This window comes from Eriocheir sinensis, chromosome 57, assembly GCF_024679095.1.
Source record: "Eriocheir sinensis breed Jianghai 21 chromosome 57, ASM2467909v1, whole genome shotgun sequence".
NCBI classification, from domain to species: Eukaryota; Metazoa; Arthropoda; class Malacostraca; order Decapoda; family Varunidae; genus Eriocheir; species Eriocheir sinensis.
This window is the reverse complement of record NC_066565.1, coordinates 7,970,449-7,986,312: the sequence shown is the minus strand read 5'-3', so window position 1 is coordinate 7,986,312 and position 15,864 is coordinate 7,970,449. Positions and strand designations below refer to the sequence as shown.

Below are 15,864 nucleotides of genomic sequence, written 5' to 3'. Positions count from 1 at the left end.
GGTCGAGCTTATTTTTGAAGGAGTCAATCGTGTTGCACTGGACCACTGATGGTGGAAGCTTATTCTTTTCTCGCACTACAACGTTGGTGAAGAAAAATTTGGTGCAGTCTGAATTTATTTGTCTACATCTGAGTTTTACGCCATTGTTCCTCGTGCGCAAAGTGTCATCGATCAGAAACAATGTTGATCTGTCTACATTCGTGAAACCATTAAGTATTTTAAAACATTCGATCAGTTTTCCTCGGAGGCGACGTTTCTCAAGAGAGAACATGTTAAGGGGCTACCCAACAACTGGGAGGCCAAAAAATGGACCACCAACCCAATTTTTTTTTTTTTTTTTTTTTGCTGATTTGAATAGTAAAAATATATAAGAAAACAGTGATGTAAAGATTTTTCCTCAAAAATGTTTTAAATACCATGTAAAGGGACGGCGGGCGTATGCATTTTAAAGCACCGCGGGACTTTAAACTCTATACACCCGCCGTTTATGGTTAGTTTTCGCTTCTTTTCTTCCTTGTTTTCCGCCCTCATGCGCTCCACTTGCTGCCAGGAGGTTTACAGAGTTGCTAGACGTACGTCGAAGTGTGTTTGCGAGCAGATCCAGGCGGTCACGGCCAATCAGTTACCTCGTAAACACTGATGAGTGCATTGTGTCACGCTCCATCGCCACAACACTCGCCTTCTTTACGGATCGTTCACCCCTCTTATGTTGTCTTGTTGTCAACATATTATTGGGGACACAGCTATGGCTCCTCGAACAAGAGAAAGATTCAAGAAGCTACGTGAGGCTAGAAGGAAGAAACGAAGAGACAAAAATCAAGAGGAACAGGAGACTGGCGCGAGGCTCGGAACACCACCACCACCACCGCGGGCAGGACGCCGTGACTCATCACCGCCTGGGACACCACCACCACCACAACACGTTACCAGGTCAGGCTTCAAACTGAATAATGTTCCTGCACTAGAAGAAGAGAAGAAGAGTGACAATATCGATACAAAATATGTGATTGTAGATGAGGAAAGCCTTCTACAATGGGTGAAGAGTTTTGCGTATTGCAGTTGTGGGAAAAAAATGTATGCTGGTAAAAATAAACCCCTCTGCAGTGATTTGGCACTGTGAAAACACCCCAGCAGTGAGGTATTTTACCGATAAAAGCACAAGAAGACAACAATAAGACACCAAAAATAAATACGACAGGATTCGTGGGTAAGTTCTGGACAAATTTCGTTCTTGTAACTACATTAAATATTGATATTGTACGGTGATTCATTGTTATTTTATTCAGTATATGTGAGGGACTTTTGTGTGTGAAAATAAATCAAATCGCGCTATATTTGTCATAGATATGTGATAACTAAATCTTTAAACGCGTTTATCTCAAAACATCAAATTTACAAGTTTAAAAGAAAATGCTAAATAGAAAAACATTTGCAGCTCCTTGAAAATGCTCATAGATATACATGAAGGGATTGTCTACATCGCCACAATTCTATTTTTTGGGAATAGTGAGAAGTTTAGCCTCGGGGGAATTTAATGATGGGAAAAAGTGACGTCATAACTTATACCAAATTTCGACAGCTATTTCTAGACGCGTATTGACAGTTATGTCAAAAAACAAATTGTGGGGCTGTTACTATGTTATTTAAGTAACACCATACAAAATCTGAAGTCTCTAGGACAAATTTCATAATTTGGATTAACGTATGACGTCATACATTCATAACATCATAACGCTATGCACTAGCATGTTCAAATTTTGACCCAATCTCGGCACCTAGATTTTAAACAGACCCTGAAAGTTTGAAGAAAAAGTACTGCAAACTTTTTTTTTTAATGAATATTATTGTCCAGTTGTTGGGTAGCCCCTTAAGGGTAGAAAGCCTTTCTTCGTAGGATTTGTTGCGCAAGGAAGGGATCATTTTCGTTGCCCGACGCTGAACACCTTCTAATTTAGCTATATCCTTTGCATGGTGGGGAGACCAAAACTGTACCGCGCATATTCCAAGTGGGGTCTGACTAAACTGTTGTAGAGCGGGAGTATTACATCTTTATTCTTGAATAAAAAGTTTCTTTTAATGAAGCCCAACATTCTGTTCGCTTTATTTGCTGCATCGATGCATTGCTGTGAGAATTTGAGGTTTGACACGATTTTGACCCCCAAGTCCTTGACGCATTGAACGCTTTTGAGTTTAAAGCCGCGCATTTCGTAATCGAACTTCTTATTCCTCGTTCCAACATGAAGGACCTGGCACTTGTCTACGTTAAAGGGCATCTCCCATCTATCCGACCAAGCTGAAATTTTGTGCAAATCCTCTTGGAGGCTTTGCCTGTCTTCGTCAGTGAGAACCGAGTTACCAATCTTTGTGTCGTCTGCAAATTTACTGATGCGGTTATTGAGTCCAACATCCACGTCGTTGATGTAAATAATGAAGAGCACTGGGCCAAGAACCGAGCCCTGAGGGACGCCACTAGTGACCGGCGCCCACTCTGAGTTAAATCCGTCAATCACTACTCTTTGTTGTCTGTTGCTCAACCAATTCGCGATCCATTGGTTTACTTGACCGTCAATACCTATTTGCTTTAATTTGTAAAGTAATTTATGATGCGGGACTTTATCAAACGCTTTCTGGAAATCAAGATAGACTACGTCCAGTGATTTGGTTACGTCATAAACAGTGAAGAGGTCGTTATAAAAGGTTAATAGGTTTGATAGGCAGGATCTTTTGTTTCGGAAACCATGTTGTGAGTCCCCAATTAATGAGTGGCTTTCAAGGTAGTTCACAATTTTGTCTCTAATTATGCTCTCAAGTAGCTTACCTACAACCGAAGTTAGACTAATGGGCCTGTAATTACCTGGTACTTTTTTGTCTCCTTAAAAATCGGTGTCACGTTAGCCTTTTTCCAATCTGAAGGGACGATGCCTTGTTGCAAGGACATATTGAATACGGTTGTGAGGGAGGAGAGTATTTCGCTCTTTGTTTCTTTCAGCAGAGTTGGATATACTTTGTCAGGTCCAGGACTTTTATTTGTTTTAAGTGATTTGAGGGCTTTGAGGACTTCATCGGGTTTTATTTCAAAGTTAGACAATGCATGCTCGGGATTTACATTAGTACTGGTGTTGGTGGTGGTGGTGGGAGGACTGTTATTATTAAACACCGAGGAAAAGTAATTGTTTAATAGGTTTGCAACGTGTTGGCTGTCAGTCAGGCCCCTTTCAGGTGAGGAAAGAGCTGTTCACGGTGTTCAACTCACTTTGGCTATAATACTATAACTGAGACTGGATTCTCACGAGCGACATCGCCCCTTTCAAGTGAGGAAAGAGCTGTTCACGGTGTTCAACTCACTTTGGCTATAATGCTATAACTGAGACTGGATTCTCACGAGCGACATCGCCCCTTTCAGGTGTGCCAAAGGCAAGCCTGACAGATGGGAAGCTGGGCGTCGTCCAGACCAAGGCCAACATGCAGCAGTAAACACTTTTGAAGCTGCGTTGTGGGGGATTGCCTCTGGCAGGGTGTGTGAAGAGAGGAAGGAAAGGAGAAAGCCAAAAGGGTGGTATGTGTGTTGTTCTCAGGGGTAACAATGGAAGCGCAAACACTCACTAGTTTAGTTAGGACTTAATTAAGGTGTGGAATGGTGGAGTCTGTGTCTCCCCGCGTGGGTGGAAACAGTTATTATGTTGGTGCTACTTATTGCCATGTGTGCATGCTAGGTTAAGGTGTTAATGTTAACCTGTGTTCATGGTATTTACAAGTGTAATTAGTGATGTAAGATACGTAAGCTAACCTCTAATAAGTGGACCCTGTCCTATGACCCTTAGTTCACCATCAGAATCTCTAAACAACAATTACCTCAAGTAACTTTATTAAAGTCGTGGTACCTATATTACTTGGACAGGTGATGATCCTGTGTGCGATAATGGTGCCTTATAAGACTGGGTGAATAAACTACTAATTTTACTCTGTGGTTTAAATGATCAATAATTAATTCTACTTTGAGGTATAATGAACCTACATAATTAATTAAAAAGAGTGCCCATGAACGGCACGACATGATGACGCCACCTGCTGGCTTGATCGGGCATATGGTCGACCTTATACTATTTGACTTTAGTAAATCATAACATTATGATCAGTAAGCCCTCCCACATCGGTATCGGGGATCCCTTACTCTCTTGGATACACGGATTTCTGAACGGTAGAGTATTGAGGGTTGTGGTTGGGGGTTCTGAGAGTGATTCTACGCATGTGGAGTTCCCCAAGGGTCTGTCCTTGGACCAACCCTTTTTCTCATTTATATTAACTTTGTGGCTCACGATCTGACCTGTAAATACAAAATTTTCGCTGATGATCTGAAAATATACCAAAAGATAAATAAGACTACGTCTTCTCTTACATTGTTAGATCTTGCTTCTGTGCAGAGAGATGTAGACCTACTGGTGTCACGTGCGGAATCGTGGGGGCTCAGGCTCAACTCGGACAAGACCCGTGTTCTTAGGTTCTGCCGAGGATCTGCTCCAAATCTTGGCCCGTACCCTGGCTACTATATTAGAGGAAATCCTTTACAGTTTGTGCAGTCTGCATCAGATTTAGGGGTTCAAGTTGATACTTCATTGAAGTTTCATCTCCACATATGCTCTCTTGCAAATAAAGCTGCAGGAATTTCGTCGAATTTACTTAAGAGCACAGTTAACCGTGAGCCTGAGTTTAAGAAATCTCTTCTCACCTCACATATCGATCCGTCCTGTGCAGGAATTTTGTTCAGTTGTATGGCACATAGGGTATGTAGGTGATACTGACATGCTTGAGAGGGTCCAGCGATGATGGACCAAGGAGATTGTTGGACTTTAATCTTGACTATGCCTCCCGACTGGATGCCTTGGGTCTCTTCTCTGTGCATGGCAGAATGCTTAGAGCTGACATAGTCAAGGTCTGGAAGATTCTCAATGGCCTCTCTCCTGTGCAATCCTCTGAGTTATTTTCCCTCCAGACATCATCTAGGACCCGTGGAAATTCACACAGATTATTTCTACCCCACAGCAACACAGAAATACGTAGGCGATACTTCTTAGTCCGAGTGATTGCTTTGTGGAAGAGCCTGCCAGACACAGTTATCCTGTCAACATCCTTAACTGTATTTAAGAGAAAACTAGCAGAGTACCTTGGTCAAAGGCTATACGAATTTTAACCCCTACGTACTGTTGTGCTGGAAGCTTCCCCCGGCGTCCATGGGCCTCTAGAAGGCTCCGAGAGGAGCGCCCCGCGGGGCGCGGCCAGACGCCAGGCGGGAAGTGTTGCCAACTCGCATATATTTTTGCTACATGTTCTTGTATGATCTAAAATATACTGTAACATTCTAGACTGTACTGTTCTGGATATATATAGGAGAAGAGGGCGAGAGAGTCCCAGTCCGAGTCATAGTAAGCTAGTGCCCAGTGAAGAGTCAAGAGTGAAGTGAACTACTAAGGAAGAATATTAAACTACAGAAGTTGTGCAAAGTGTTTATATATCTCCCTCCCACGGAGTCTTGTGACGGCGACACGGAACCCAAGTAATACGTCCGATGTTGTGCGAAATAAGTCGACCGACAAATAATTAGTAACATAGGTATCTGCGCATGCGCGGCCTGACAACAACAGAGCTGCGAAATAAGTCGAAGCCAGATGGTAAGTAATTTGTTTCACAGCTTTAGTTAATGGATTTTAGCTAGAATATTATCATCTGTAGGTTTTCATATCAACAGAGAGTATCTCAAGTTATTGTTAATGTGTTAGGCGAGCACTCTGATGCTGCTGGACATTAAGAGAAAGAGATAAAGAAGAGGCTCGGTCACAAGTTCGTTTTCTATGCCAGGGATGGTGTGAAAATGCTCAATTAATTGCATTACTGAAGATTGTTTGAACAAACTCAGATTCCATGGTCACATAAAGCTATCTTGTGATGCATGTGGCCTTTAGTGGCAGGTCACGAAGCCATAAGAAGAAGAATATCTCCCAGTGCATGACTGGGAGCACGAGCTGAGCTATAATAATTTCGCAGGTCCTATAATAAAATTATGTGCGACATACGCACGAGTTTATTAAATTACTGAAGATTGTACGAACAAACTCAGGTACCACGGTCACAGCTATCTTGTGATGCATGTGGCCTGTAATGGCAGGTCAGGAAGCCACAAGAAGAAGGATATCTATCACTGCATGACTGTGAGCACGAGCTGAGGTATAAATGTAGTGCGGCGACGGCCTGATGAACGAGCCTCCCATAACCCACTTAGCCAGCGGGGTACCTCTTTGGCCGACTCGGTAAGGAGTGGCTCTCCCGTCACGCTGGTCGCGGGTTCAATCCCAAGCAGCCGGGGAATACCCTCTCCTTGTTGTGATTAATTTCTCGTGTGTACTGTTTCGATACACGCAGAGGACGTGTGGGACCGAGAGAGTAATAGAGAAAAGAGAATAGAAAATCTCGGCATTAAATAATAATTTCGCAGGTCCTATACGTGCGAAATACGCACGAGTTGATTAATTATTATAATACTGAAGATTGTATAGACAAACTTTGATTCCGTGATTACCTAAATCTATCTTGTGATGAATGTGTGGCCTGCAATGGCAGGTCAGGAAGCCACATAAGAAAAAATACCTATCAGTGCATTGACGATCATAATTTAGAGGCGGTGCTACTTTGGCTTGTTATCTACAAGGAAAAAATATCTACACCGTACTTTGGCTTGTTATCTACAAGGAAAAGTATCTACACCGTACAAATTTTATTTTGAAATGATATCTACATAAAAACATATAACATATATATAACAGAGAAAATTTAATTAAAAATAATTTAAAAAATTCTATTAATAACATTCTAGCGATAAACAGCACATACATCAGCTAAAAATGCTAAATATAAGTCAGGAGCTTCTTTTCTCATTATCCGCCAACATAAGTTGTCTAGGTGCAATTAAAATATTCTTTGACTGCAGCCTCTAATTTTTTTTCAATATACGAATCTTAGCATCAAGCCAGGATATTTCAATTCCTTGTGTATGTGCTCCGGTGTTAAGATCGACGTAATACTCCTGATGATTTACGGAAAAATGACGAAAATTGATTTGGTTTAAATTAGAGTAAGCTGGCCATGCAGTCGTCGGAATGGATTGTTGAGCCTTCAGCGACTTCTCTCTGAATAATTGGTTGAAGTGTTTTCCTTGTTCGGGACCGGAGCTTCGACACTCTAACCAGACATTCTCTCGAAACCACGACAAGTGTTTTCCTCGTTCTTGTACATTGTTGAGCCGGGACTCAACTACCTCTCTACCATCTCTATTACCCTCTAGAGTCAATCAAGACCATCTAGACCAGTGGTTCCCAACCTTTTCTATTCTGTGGCCCCCGACCAATATATATAATAATCTCCATGGCCCCATTCAGTGTCTGTCATCTTTTCAGATTCAGTTATTACTAGTTATGAATTGTGTAATGGTGCCAATAGCTATAGGACCAGAACACTATATGGAAATATTCCAATTTAATGATATGTAAGAGATAATTATCTTTAGGTACTGCAGTGCATTAGAAAAACTGCATGAAAATTGACTTTAAAAGAATCAAAACCATAATTTTCATATTACTCCATGGCCCCCAAGAAAGTATCCCGGGGCCATGGCCCCCAGGCTGGGAACCATTGATCTGGACCATCCATCAACCTTTTAGATGGCATACCAAAGTAGATTCATGACACGTAGATCGCAATATAAAGTGTAGATCGCATACCAAAGTAGATTCATGACACGTAGATAACAAGCCAAAGTAGCACCTTTAGAGGCTCATTATGATGTATCTTGCTTGAGGAGGCTTTTATTTATATCTCACAAACTTTATTATTACCCTACACACTTATTGTTGCTTTATAAACCTAAAGAGAACAGTGTGAGTACGAACTGGGCTATTTATAATAATTTCGCAGGTTGATAAGTATTTCGCACGTCTACGTGCGAAATACTCACGAGTTCTAGCCGCGCATGAGCAGATACCGATGTTACTAATTATTTGTCGGTCAAGTTATTTCGCACGACACCGGCATAACAATAGTTTCAGTGTTAAGAGTAATTACACAAATATGTATTCTGCTGGCGTGTAGGCACTTGTGGGGTTCCCTTCTCGTGGAACCCGTCTAGGTAAGATGTCTAGGTAGGTAAGGCAACACGAATCTGGCAGTGCAGTGTATAAGGGTAAGGTTGGGGGTTGTCATCTCCTACGTACAATACACACACTTGTTTTGGCAGCACAATGCATTACACGGGTGTGTGTCATAGGTAAGGTTGGGGTTGAATTATGGGCAAGACAGACGGACCCTGACCACAGGAAGGCCCCCATGACGGCAACACACCTGCCCTGACGGCCCCATGCACACGCCTGCCCTAGCAGCCCCACACCTGTCCTGACAGCCCCAATCCTGCCCTGATGGCCCCACACCTGCCCTGATGGCCCCACACCTGCCCTAACGATCGCACACCTGCCCTGATGGCCCCACACCTGCCCTAACGATCGCACACCTGCCCTGATGGCCCCACACCTGCCCTGACGATCGCACACCTGCCCTGATGGCCCCACACTTGCCCTGATGCCCTGACGATCACACCTGCCCTGATGGCCCCACACTTGCTCTGATGCCCCACACTTGCCCTGACGATCACACACCTGCCCTGATGGCCCCACACTTGCTCTGATGCCCCACACCTGCCCTGACGATCACACCTGCCCTGATGGCCCCACACTTACCCTGATGGCCCCACACCTGCCCTAACGGCCCGACACCTGCCCTGACGATCGCACACCTGCCCTGACGATTGCACACCTGCCCTGACGATCGTATATTTGCCCTGATGGCCCCACACCTGCCCTGATGGCCTCACACCTGCTCTGATGGCCCCATACCTGCCCTGACGTCCCCACACCTGCCCTGACGATCGCACACCTGCCCCGACGATCGCACACCTGCCGTGATGGCCCCACACCTAGCTGCCCTGACGATCGCACACTTGCTCTGACGGCCCAGCACCTGCCCTGACAGTCCCACACCTGCCATGACGGCTCAACACCTGCCCTGACAGTCCCACACCTGCCATGACGGCTCAACACCTGCCCTGACAGTCCCACACCTGCCATGACGGCTCAACACCTGCCCTGACAGTCCCACACCTGCCATGACGGCTCAACACCTGCCCTGACAGTCCCACACCTGCCATGACGGCTCAACACCTGCCCTGACAGTCCCACACCTGCCATGACGGCCCAACACCTGCCCTGACAGTCCCACACCTGCCATGACGGCTCAACACCTGCCCTGACAGTCCCACACCTGCCATGACGGCTCAACACCTGCCCTGACAGTCCCACACCTGCCATGACGGCCCAACACCTGCCCTGACAGTCCCACACCTGCCATGACGGCTCAACACCTGCCCTGACAGTCCCACACCTGCCATGACGGCCCAGCACCTGCCCTGACAGTCCCACACCTGCCATGACGGCTCAACACCTGCCCTGACAGTCCCACACCTGCCATGACGGCTCAACACCTGCCCTGACAGTCCCACACCTGCCATGACGGCCCAACACCTGCCCTGACAGTCCCACACCTGCCATGACGGCTCAACACCTGCCCTGACAGTCCCACACCTGCCATGACGGCCCAACACCTGCCCTGACAGTCCCACACCTGCCATGACGGCCCAACACCTGCCCTGACAGTCCCACACCTGCCATGACGGCCCAACACCTGCCCTGACAGTCCCACACCTGCCATGACGGCTCAACACCTGCCCTGACAGTCCCACCTGCCATGACGGCCCAACACCTGCCCTGACAGTCCCACACCTGCCATGACGGCTCAACACCTGCCCTGACAGTCCCACACCTGCCATGACGGCTCAACACCTGCCCTGACAGTCCCACACCTGCCATGACGGCCCAACACCTGCCCTGACAGTCCCACACCTGCCATGACGGCTCAACACCTGCCCTGACAGTCCCACACCTGCCATGACGGCTCAACACCTGCCCTGACAGTCCCACACCTGCCATGACGGCTCAACACCTGCCCTGACAGTCCCACACCTGCCATGACGGCCCAACACCTGCCCTGACAGTCCCACACCTGCCATGACGGCCCAACACCTGCCCTGACAGTCCCACACCTGCCATGACGGCCCAACACCTGCCCTGACAGTCCCACACCTGCCGTGACAGCCCAACACCTGCCCTGACAGTCCCACACCTGCCATGACGGCCCTACGGGCAACACCTGCCCTGACAGTCCCACACCTGCCGTGACGGCCCAACACCTGCCCTGACAGTCCCACACCTGCCGTGACGGCCCAACACCTGCCCTGACAGTCACACACCTGCCTTGACGGCCCAACACCTGCCCTGACAGTCCCACACCTGCCGTGACAGCCCAACACCTGCCCTGACAGTCCCACACCTGCCATGACGGCCCAACACCTGCCCTGACAGTCCCACACCTGCCATGATGGCCCAACACCTGCCCTGACAGTCCCACACCTGCCATGACGGCCCCACACCTGCCCTGACAGTCCCACACCTGCCATGACGGCCCAACACCTGCCCTGACAGTCCCACACCTGCCCTGACAGTCCAACACCTGCCCTGACAGCCCCACACCTGCCCTGACAGTCCCACACCTGCCATGATGGCCCAACACCTGCCCTGACAGTCCCACACCTGCCATGACAGCCCCACACCTGCCCTGACAGTCCCACACCTGCCATGACGGCCCAACACCTGCCCTGACAGTCCCACACCTGCCCTGACAGCCCCACACCTGCCCTGACAGCCCCACACCCCCCATGACCCGACAGCACCTGACCTGACAGCCCCACACCTGCCCTGAGAGCCCCACACCCACCATGACAATAGCGTACCTGCCCTGACATCCTCACACCTGCCCTGAGAGCCCCACACCCGCCATGACAATAGCGTACCTGCCCTGACATCCTCACACCTGCCCTGAGAGCCCCACACCTGCCATGACAGCCCCACACCTGTCCTGACAATAATCCTTGATGGTCCCATACCTGCCCTGCCAACCCCACATATTATTGCCCTATTTCGTGACAATCTATCGTCTGGTGCAGTGGTTCCCAATCTGGGGGGCATGCCTCCTTGGGGGGCGTGAGCTAGGTAAAGAGAGGGCGTGATTCCATCTGCCAAAAATTGCAGTTTTGCAAGAAATAAACACACACGCACACGCACAAACACACACACACACATGAAGGAGTAACAAATGATGGGGGGCGTGAGGATTTCTTATAAATCAATAGGGGGCATCATGTAAAAAGTTTGGGAGCCACTGGTCTAGTGTCTTTATTTCCTTGGCATTGGCTTATGTGTCTCTATTCAGGGGAAGGGACAGTTAGTTCACGTATTATTTCCCCATTTCGTAACATAATCTATCACCTTGCGTCCATTTCTTTCCCAGTAGTTCTTTGTATTTTTCCAGCAGTTTGTCATTTTCTTTTCTGTTCCTGTCCAAGAGATTTTGCCATAATTCAGAGGAAGGAGGAAGCACGCTGGTCTGTTGTGTTTCATCTCGTAATGTCCTTTTCGTAATTTCCAGCAGCAGCTTCCAATTATGTTTTCACTTTGTGTCACTTTGTATCTTCCAGAGGTTTGCGATTATGCTGTTACTTACTGTCTGGAAATGCTGCCTTCGTTGTGAGGATGGAAGAAGTAGCTACATATTATCCTCTGTATTAGTATAGCTACACACTATTATTCCATGATGTAATCTATTGCAATGTATCTTTTTGTACTTTCCAGCAGCCTGCAATCATGCCTTTCCTTCCTGTATTAATTGTGAGGATGGAAGAAGTAGCTACATATCATCCTCTGTATATACTATTAGAAGTAGCTACACTATTATCCCATATTGTAATCTATTGCAATGTATCTTTTTGTACTTTCCAGCAGCCTGCAATCATGCCTTTCCTTCCTGTATTAATTGTGAGGATGGAAGAAGTAGCTACATATCATCCTCTGTATATAGCTACTATTAGAAGTAGCTACACTATTATCCCATATTGTAATCTATTGCAATGTATCTTTTTGTACTTTCCAGCAGCCTGCAATCATGCCCTTCCTTCCTGTATTAATTGTGAGGATGGAAGAAGTAGCTACATATCATCCTCAGTATGTACTATTAGAGGCAGGTACATACTTTCCATACTGTAATCTATCGTAATGTATTGTATTGTATTTTCCAGCAGCCTGCAATCATGCCCTTCCTTCCTGTCTATCCCCTGTCTGCCTGTAGCACCAGTAGGCCCTCTTGGACGGCCCCAGCCCATTAGCGGTTTTAGCCAGGTCTTTCTCTGCCTCTGTGGTGGATAGTGGAGTGTTTCCCATGTGGTATTGGTGTGCTGGATATCCCTTCACTGGTAGCCTGGTAACATACACTCCCAGGTCTTTCTCTGCCTCTGTGGTGGATAGTGGAGTGTTTCCCATGTGGTATTGGTGTGCTAGATATCCCTTCACTGGTAGCCTGGTAACATACACTCCCAGGTCTTTCTCTGCCTCTGTGGTGGATAGTGGAGTGTTTCCCATGTGGTATCAGTGTGCTGGATATCCCTTCACTGGTAGCCTGGTAACATACACTCCTAGGTCTTTCTCTGCCTCTGTGGTGGATAGTGGAGTTTTTCCCATGTGGTATTGGTGTGCCGGATATCCCTTCACTGGTAGCCTGGTTACATACACTCCCAGGTCTTTCTCTGCCAATGTGGTGGATAGTGAAGTGTTTCCCATGTGGTATTGGTGTGCTGGATATTCCTTTACTGGTAGCCTGGTAACATACACTCCCAGGTCTTTCTCTGCCTCTGTGGTGAATAGTGGAGTGTTTCCCATGTGGTATTGGTGTGCTGGATATCCCTTCACTGGTAGCCTGGTCACATACACTCCCAGGTCTTTCTCTGCCTCTGTGGTGGATAGTGGAGTGTTTCCCATGTGGTATTGGTGTGCTGGATATCCCTTCACTGGTAGCCTGGTTACATACACTCCCAGGTCTTTCTCTGCCTCTGTGGTGGATAGTGGAGTGTTTCCCATGTGGTATTGGTGTGCTGGATATCCCTTCACTGGTAGCCTGGTAACATACACTCCCATGTCTTTCTCTGCCTCTGTGGTGGATAGTGGAGTGTTTCCCATGTGGTATTGGTGTGCTGGATATCCCTTCACTGGTAGCCTGGTAACATACACTCCCAGGTCTTTCTCTGCCTCTGTGGTGGATAGTGGAGTGTTTCCCATGTGGTATTGGTGTGCTGGATATCCCTTCACTGGTAGCCTGGTAACATACACTCCCAGGTCTTTCTCTGCCTCTGTGGTGGATAGTGGAGTGTTTCCCATGTGGTATTGGTGTGCTGGATATCCCTTCACTGGTAGCCTGGTAACATACACTCCCAGGTCTTTCTCTGCCTCTGTGGTGGATAGTGGTGTTTCCCATGTGGTATTGGTGTGCTGGATATCCCTTCACTGGTAGCCTGGTAACATACACTCCCAGGTCTTTCTCTGCCTCTGTGGTGGATAGTGGTGTGTTTCCCATGTGGTATTGGTGTGCTGGTCCCTTCACTGGTAGCCTGGTAACATACACTCCCAGGTCTTTCTCTGCCTCTGTGGTGGATAGTGGAGTGTTTCCCATGTGGTATTGGTGTGCTGGATATCCCTTCACTGGTAGCCTGGTAACATACACTCCCAGGTCTTTCTCTGCCTCTGTGGTGGATAGTGGAGTGTTTCCATGTGGTATTGGTGTGCTGGATATCCCTTCACTGGTAGCCTGGTAACATACACTCCCAGGTCTTTCTCTGCCTCTGTGGTGGATAGTGGAGTGTTTCCCATGTGGTATTGGTGTGCTGGATATCCCTTCACTGGTAGCCTGGTAACATACACTCCCAGGTCTTTCTCTGCCTCTGTGGTGGATAGTGGAGTGTTCCCATGTGGTATTGGTGTGCTGGATATCCCTTCACTGGTAGCCTGGTAACATACACTCTCAGGTCTTTCTCTGCCTCTGTGGTGGATAGTGGAGTGTTTCCCATGTGGTATTGGTGTGCTGGATATCCCTTCACTGGTAGCCTGGTAACATACACTCCCAGGTCTTTCTCTGCCTCTGTGGTGGATAGTGGAGTGTTTCCCATGTGGTATTGGTGTGCTGGATATCCCTTCACTGGTAGCCTGGTAACATACACTCCCAGGTCTTTCTCTGCCTCTGTGGTGGATAGTGGAGTGTTTCCCATGTGGTATTGGTGTGCTGGATATCCCCTCCCAAGGTGCAGAACTTTACATTTTTCATCATTGCATTGTAGCAGCCACTATTTATTCCACTCCTACAGCTTGGTGATGTCTTCTTGTAGGAAATCCACAGTCAAGGGGTTAAAAATAGGCCTTTCTGACAAACTGTTGCAATTTTTATAACACTCTTACTTCCCTTATAAGATTATATTACGTTGTTTGTCTGTCCACAACACAAGTCCTACAGCAATACTTCCTCTCCACAACACAAGTCCTACAGCAATACTTCCTCTCCACAACACAAGTCCTACAGCAATACTTCCTCTCCACAACACAAGTCCTACAGCAATACTTCCTCTCCACAACACAAGTCCTACAGCAATACTTCCTCTCCACAACACAAGTCCTATAGCAATACTTCCTCTCCATAACACAAGTCCTACAGCAATACTTCCTCTCCACAACACAAGTCCTACAGCAATACAAGGATCGTAATGTTACGTCTATGTAAAGACGAGAAATAAGCAAACAGTGAGTGCTGGGCTGACGTAACCTTGCCTCGACGTACAGAGATCAAAGTGTGAATTGAAGTTACTTATACAAACATCTCGTAAGTAAGGTTGACAAATTATATTCCATCAGTTTAAATGACATAATCTTCCCTATACATACAGAGATCACAGTAACATATGACAAATAAAATGAATTGTGGTTACTTATACAAACATACCAGTGAATTGAGGTTACTTATACATACACCTCGCAGGTTAAGGTTGACATAACTTATATATCGTTAGTTTAAGAGACGTAATCTTGCCTATACGTACAGAGATCAAAATAACATATCTCGAGGGTAGGGTTCACGTAACTTGTATTTCGTTAGTTTAAGGTTACGTATACTTACAATAACGTTGTAAAGAGGGAAAGAATAAAGGAAAGAAAGAAGGTGTGTCGAAAGGTCATCTTATCGCCTACAAACACCTAGAGACAAACATTGGGGTGAGGGAGGGAGGGAAGGGTAGCACACACACACACACACACACACACACACACACACACACACACACAAATGAAAATAAAAACACTGAACCACAAACCCCAATCAAACACCTCCACACTAAACATCCTCCTTCGACCGTCCATGTTGAGAAAAGGAGGAGGAGGGCGAGGAGGAGGAGGAGGAGGAGGAGGGCGAGGAGGAGGAGGAGGAGGAAACGAGAGTAGATGTGGAGCCGCCAGCGATGGAGTTGGCGGCTGTTCCTCCGTCCTTCCCTTCGGCGACTGCGGCGGGTGACTTCTTGGCCGCTGCCGCCGCCTTGTCCATCTTCTCCTTCCGGTGGATTTGGTACTCAGCGATGAGCCGGCAGGTTAGCATGAAGAACACTTGGGGGGAGGGAGGGAGGTTAGGTTAAGGTAGGCTAGGGTAGGGGAGGATAGGTTGTTAGGAGAGGTTAGGTAAGGTTAGGTGAGGTTAAGGGAGGTTATAAAAGGTTAATGGAGGTCAGGAAAGGTTAGGTTTGGGGGGATTTGGGTTTTAAGGGAGGTTAGGTAAGGTTAGGTTAGGGGAGGT

General features: G+C 46.9%; 2 protein-coding genes across 28 annotated transcripts in view; one reads left to right on the top strand and one right to left on the bottom strand.

Annotated features, from left to right (window-relative positions):
- The window catches only part of LOC126984781 (uncharacterized), a 35,353-nt gene extending 20,001 nt beyond the window's left edge, over nt 1-15,352 (top strand). The window contains exons 1-6 of one of the 21 annotated variants that reach the window (XM_050838873.1): nt 12,380-12,482; nt 12,879-13,076; nt 13,374-13,472; nt 13,666-13,764; nt 13,863-13,961; nt 14,060-15,352. In XM_050838873.1, the coding sequence (XP_050694830.1) occupies nt 12,424-12,482; nt 12,879-13,076; nt 13,374-13,472; nt 13,666-13,764; nt 13,863-13,961; nt 14,060-14,477 (972 nt within the window). In that variant the 5' untranslated portion in view covers nt 12,380-12,423 and the 3' untranslated portion in view covers nt 14,478-15,352. Of the gene's footprint in view, nt 1-12,379; nt 12,681-12,878; nt 13,570-13,665 lie in introns of those variants that run through there. The other 20 variants (XM_050838869.1, XM_050838867.1, XM_050838864.1 and 17 more) reach the window with 20 other exon arrangements.
- Nucleotides 1-15,864, bottom strand: part of LOC126984785 (uncharacterized) — a 50,303-nt gene that overhangs the window by 17,362 nt on the left and 17,077 nt on the right. For 5 of the 7 annotated variants that reach the window (XM_050838896.1, XM_050838893.1, XM_050838895.1 and 2 more), the window contains one exon: nt 14,458-15,677. The exons of the other annotated variants lie outside the window; for them this stretch is intronic. The gene's annotated coding sequence lies outside the window, so the exon portion shown is untranslated. Of the gene's footprint in view, nt 1-14,457; nt 15,678-15,864 lie in introns of those variants that run through there. 7 annotated transcript variants of the gene reach the window in all.